Source organism: Corylus avellana, chromosome 1 (genome assembly GCF_965113065.1).
Source record: "Corylus avellana chromosome 1, dhCorAvel1.hap1.2, whole genome shotgun sequence".
Classification (NCBI taxonomy): domain Eukaryota; kingdom Viridiplantae; phylum Streptophyta; class Magnoliopsida; order Fagales; family Betulaceae; genus Corylus; species Corylus avellana.
In genome coordinates, this window is record NC_142490.1 from 34,308,190 (window position 1) to 34,314,263 (window position 6,074).

Sequence of the window (6,074 nt, forward strand, 5' to 3'; positions counted from 1 at the left end):
AGGATGACCTATAATTTCATGGATCAATGAAAGAAAATACAGCTTTTTAATTGTGCTGTTCCAGTTCAATTGGTTTCTCTGTTGCACAAAAATGAGATTACATCCACCTTATTTTCTTGGTCAATACAAAGCCATACAACCAAGAACAACTCACAATCAAGAGAAATCAAAAATACATCATCATGCCTAGAAACTAACTACCATGCCTCTTTAATTATTGTGTGGGCCAAAAAGCACCATTAAAAAACAGCAAGAGCCACCTGCAAAAAGAAGCATTAGGATTATATTTTGTGAAGCCCTTGATCAGCTGCAGCTAAAGCACAGTCCCTAGGCTGGAAGCCAACTCTCCCTTTCTCCAAGTCATACACAACCTCCACATTCTGCTGTTGGAAGCTTCCAAACACCCCAGCTGGCCCGTAATCTCCATCATTCATGCTTTGGATCAACAGGCATTTCACTACCGTGGAGTTACTTGGTGCTCCCATGGCATAGAAGTGATTTCCTCGCGGCAAAACAAGGCTCACATTGTTCAGGAAATGGAAAGTTATTGAAGGAAGGAGATCATCCATGAAATTGTTATTTGTGCATGGCACTTTATAACAAAGATCAAATCCTGTTCTCATCTCCATTTCCGTGGCTCTGGGATAGCTTATCTCTGACTGCAGAACTGAAAGGAGTTGTGAATACAATGGCTCAGGAAGGTGAGAATAAGTGGTTCCAGAATCTATCAGCATTCCCCCATTACTTTTCCAATCAATTTCCCTTAAGTTTTGGGGCACCTTGATTGCACTGGCATTGCCTACAGATATCTCCTCTAGGCCAATATAGTAGAAATTAGGGTACATAGGGCTCTTCAACATTGGAGTGAATTGCAAGTAATCTTTAGATGATATTGCAACATCTCCTATAACTAAAGGGCTTGATATATTAGGGTTATTTGCAAACTTGAAGGCCAAGAAACAGTGAGAGAAGCCCTTTTGTAAAAATCCTAGTTGTGAAGGGAGAGAAAGTCCTCCCTTTCCAAACCCTGCAATCCCAATAGGTTCTTTATATGTAGACCCAACACACCCAAAACAAAATTTTGGAATTTCCCTTGTGACACCAGGGCTATTTCCATGAACAGTAAGGGTATCCCTTGTTAGTGCCCCAGTGACTACCCCTCCAGCCCCATACGTGTAAGCAAAAGAAGGGCATGGTCTGGAGCATGTGGTTTTCAGAAGGGTAGCCAATGAGCATCCAGCCATTGTACACGTGTCAAAAGAATTTTCTGAGCTATGGATGTCAATACAGAAGGAGCTACCACAAAGATCCCTACCTGATGAAGAAGATGAAGAGGGAGAGAATGCATTGGCTGCTGTCAGCTTATTGTTCCTATACTCATCACAACCGATGCAATCAAACGACAGATTCCCACAGGGAACCCATGTAAGGTCGCTTCCAGTATCCATGTATGCTTGAATTGCTTGAGGAGGTGTCCCAAAATTAAGAGATATTAAATACCCATCTCTCACCTCCCTCAAAGGCTCCATCATGTCTGAAGCTTCTGACGGCCTTTTTGATGACTTCCTTGAGGGTTTTGGAGAAGGAAGAGAAGTACTAGAATGTTTCATACCAAGAACCACCGAGTTAAAGCTGCTTGGTCTTGCTAGTGTTTGGTTGGAATTCAACATTGCCGTGAGCAGCAGAAGGAAGAGGAGAAAGGTGGGAATTGTGACCATTTTTTGCTCTTTTCTGTGTGTAAATATGTGTTGAGATGGGATGGATATATAGGGTTTCTTAGCAGTACATATTTATAGGAGGGGTTTGATAAAGAGCTGAAATTAGGGTTTTGTTATGTGGTGAGATGAGAGGTAAGAGAGGTTGCATTGGATGAGAAAGAAGAGGGTTTCTGTGCATGTGTTGTGTGCACATGCGCATGAAAAAAGAAAAAGAAGCAAATTTGTGTGCATGAATATATATATATATTTCTCAGAGATGAAAGGGTACGTACGTGGCAATTAGCTAGCGGCATTCGCTGGAGTTGGCATGCTTTTTATTTTATGGTTTATTAATTACGTACTATTAATATTTTTATTTAAGCAGGATTGAGGAAAGTGAAGAGGATCCCATGTTTCAGCATCATACAAAGGACATGGTGTGGAATCTTATGACTCAAGAAACACACAAGAGTACGATTGCGGCAGAGAGTAGTGGAGGGCACCTGCGATTAAGTTAAAATGTACTATCAGCAGATATGTTAACTGTCACTTTTAGCTAGCTGTTCGTCAACAGTTCATGCTGGGGAGAAAAAGCTAAATAAGTACTAATTTACAAAATTTAGAATAGATAATATTGTAGAAGAACAACGAAATTTGAAGATTAAAACTCTAAACTCTAAAGATTGAAGATCAAAAAGTGATGATGCTAACATACTCAAGATAATGAAAAAGAAAAAGAAAGGGCTACAAAACTATATATATGGGGATGGAATTCCCAACTATATATATATATAGTTTGATTTCTATGAATAATTTATTAAGAATCTTTGTAAGACTCACTTGTTTAATCATTTTGCTTGCTCTTAGTTTTAGTGTAAAATATTTATTCAAAACATTTTTCGGAATAATTGCAATTTTCGTTGCATGATTACAACCCTGAGTTTTAAAAACATTTTCTGACGTTTGACTTGTAAGAAAAATCTTCAAATATTTTTTATATTTTCACGTAGTTTGAAGAGTTGCAAGGAAGAGAGAGAGATATTGGCAAAGAAGAGCTATGGAAGAAGCAAATGTGTAAGAATAGAAGACCTATGTGAGTGAGATTGAAGTACAATACAATTTTCTGTATACATTACTTGCAATATGGAAAGTCAATTGTGAGAGGGCTCTTATGGGCTTCACATGCTTGGGAATAAGGGTGGGCAAATTAACCGTTACCGTTTAACCGGCCGTCTACCGGCTTCGACCGAACCGATATAAACTGTAGCCGATATGCCGATATCCTTATCGGTTAAAAAAAGTATACCGGAATTCGGTCCGGTCCGGTTAAGCGGTTCTTATCGGTTAACCGGTTAACCGATAAGAAACCGGATTTTTTTTTTTTTTTTTTTTTTATAATGGTGTTGCCCATGACTTATTTTCCTTTTGCTAAGTGACTTTAATTAGTTAATACTTTGTTTATTATTCATTAATGAATTTTATTTTAATTTGGGTTTGGGTAGGTTTGATGTTTTTTTTTTAAGTGATGGCATTTGATGAGATTTCTTTGTCTTTGGTAAAAGCATTTTTCATTAACTAGTTTTGCTAATCTAATTAGCATTCATTGTGTTAATTAGTCCATTTGCTTTGGAAAAATGTATTTTATAATATTAAAAAAAAAAAAAAAAAAAAGTTGAAGTGGATCAATATAAAAAAGCTTCAATTTTTAGCCCAAAAAACAAATATTTGGGTCCCAACAAAAAGTATTTGGTTCCTAAAACAACTTATTTTTAATAAATTATTTTAGCCCAACAAAAAGTATTTGGGCTCTCAAAAGTCAAAAAAACTCATTTTTGGTTTTTGGCCCAACAAAATAAATCAATATAAAGCTATCGGTTAAATCGGTTAACCGGTTTAACCGGACCGTTTAACCGTGTACCGTTTTAACCGAAATTATCGGTTAAAATTCTTATTGGTTCGGTATCGGTTAATAAACCGTTTAACCGAAAATTATCGGTTAATAACCGATAAGGTCCTTAACCGGACCGTTTTGACCGATACCCAGGCCTACTTGGGAAAGTGTTCAGGCAGGTAAGCCTCATAAGGGGCCCTCTTACAATTGTGCTTGGGATTGTGGGAGAATGGCGAAAAATGGTTTACATAGAAAAGAAGCGTAAACCATTGTATGCCTTATGAAGATTATTTTCCTTGTTTAATTGAAAACTTTTTTAAGTTAATCAATATTTTATGTTGCTCCTAATACTCAAAAATAGAAAAAACCTTTTTTTTTTTATAGCGAAACAAACTGAGCCTTAATTTCATTACAAGTTCTTGATAGTTTGACACCCTGCAACTCAAAAGGGCAAGCCACAATTGTCCTTATACAATGTGTTGGTCCATAATTTAGTTGGGTTGGGCCCAGTTCGAACCTATCGGCCCATTCCCAATACTCGGTCATTTTTTACTGTTCAGAATAAACTCATGTTCGGCAGACTTAGGCTTATATAGATTATATTATCGACACTCGGTTATCAGGCTCGGTCAGTCGAGCCTGAGGTAGGTACCGAGTTAACCCCTTAGGAAATAATAAACATATCTGAATAAATATCCTATTTGATGTTCTCCGATATATTGTTGACACGTGGACCCTCGGTAAAAGTCTACAGTGTTAGATGAACAGGTACAATCTGATGCCTATAAAAGGGAGGTCCCCTTTCACTATTTCGGTAACTTCTTTTACCCTCCAAAAACTGAATACTTTGCCTATCTTTTCTCTGATCCACAGTTTCCAAGTTCATTTTTTCTCTTAAACCCTGTGACTAACTTAGGCATCGGAGCTTCCAACGGCCGGACAACACCGACAGCTTTGATTCCTGTTTCTTTGTTGATTATTCAGTTATAACCCTCGGTTGATCCCTTGATCAAATAGGGTCCGTCACACGTCATCATTTCGGAAAACTGTCTCAACAGCTTGGCGCCGTCTGTGGGAACTCGATTTTTTATCGGTTCTTACTAATCTCATATATTCCGATATGGTGAACACACCCCCACACGCCAGCACATCCCCACATCTTATCCCAGTCATCCAACCAGATATACCCGGAACCTCACACGATCCAAATCCCCAAACAGCCATTATGGTGGGTTTCATGAAGCGCATAGCCGAATCTGTTGAGGCTATGAGAAAGCAAAATGAAGAGATCGTCTCTAGGCTGCCTCCTAGAGAAGATTCGACACAGAAGAGAAGACGTGAGGAGTATTTTAGGGAGCCACCACCATCAGCTCGGCATCAATCAACCCAATAAGACGCTGGAAGTTCAATACAAGGAAATCCGCATACCACTCAGACCAAAGCAAACACTCACCGACGAGAGCACACCAAGAGTTCACAGCTTGGTGGTAGGTCACACCATGGAGAGTCTAGTCATGCCAAAACCCACCATAGTCATTCCCAGTGTAGTCATTCTCGTCATGCTCGGTCACATCTTGATAAGCCTGTGGAAGCTATCGTGCATAAAGACGTTAAAGATCTCCAGGAGAAGTTTGAAAAGATGGCTTTCTTAATCGAAAATGGGGAAAATTGGTCCGCCACCGAGGATCTCATGCAACATACCAATTTACCTTTTACTGATCGGGTGATGAGGTTTCCAATGCCTAGTAGTTTTAAGGTTCCTCGGATCGGCGAATATGATGGAAGTGGAGATCCTTCCGATCACATGGAAAGCTTCTGAGCTCACATCATCCTTCATGAAACTCCTGACGAAATTGCTTGCCGAGCCTTCCCGTTAACTCTAAGGGGAGTTGCTAAAGAATGGTTTGGAAGTCTGAGTCCTAAATCTGTTGATAATTTTGATTATCTTGGGCAGCAGTTCTTAGGACAATTTCTTGCCGTTCGAAGAAGAAAGAAGAATCCAGCATATCTATTATCCCTAGTGCAAGGGAAGAACGAGTCCTTGAAGGATTATTTGTTACGGTTCAATCGGGAGAAGCTGGCAGTGGAGAGTACTGACAAGCAAACCATTCTCTCAGCATTGATGCACGGTATACAGACTGAAGGGCCTCTGATGGCCGAGTTGTCCAAAAGGCCAAAAACAGGAACTTTGTGACAGTTCAACAGCAAGGCAGAGGAGTTTATCAACCAGGAAGAGACTATCTCAGCGTTGCTGAAATCTAAAGCTGCTGAGAACAATCCTGCTACTGATCCAGGTATGACGAAACCGAGGGTCTATGTCGAGAAGAAAAAGAAGGATCGCCAAAATCCTAAGATCCTGGAAAGAAAGGTCGATCTACCTCCACGGCCAAATTAGCATCAACAATATGTGGGATGGACACCCCTGAATACAACTGTTTATAAGGTGTTCATGGAAGTTAAGAAGGATCTGAGCTTCCGATGGCCAG

At 39.6% G+C, this 6,074-nt stretch overlaps 1 protein-coding gene across 1 annotated transcript; it reads right to left on the minus strand.

The window, feature by feature from the left end:
* Nucleotides 1-281: 281 nt before the first annotated feature.
* Nucleotides 282-1,718, minus strand: LOC132168692 (Eukaryotic aspartyl protease family protein). Its single transcript, XM_059579705.2, has one exon. It carries the CDS (start codon nt 1,716-1,718, stop codon nt 282-284), a length of 1,437 nt encoding a protein of 478 aa, XP_059435688.2.
* Between the last annotated feature and the right edge of the window lie 4,356 nt (nt 1,719-6,074).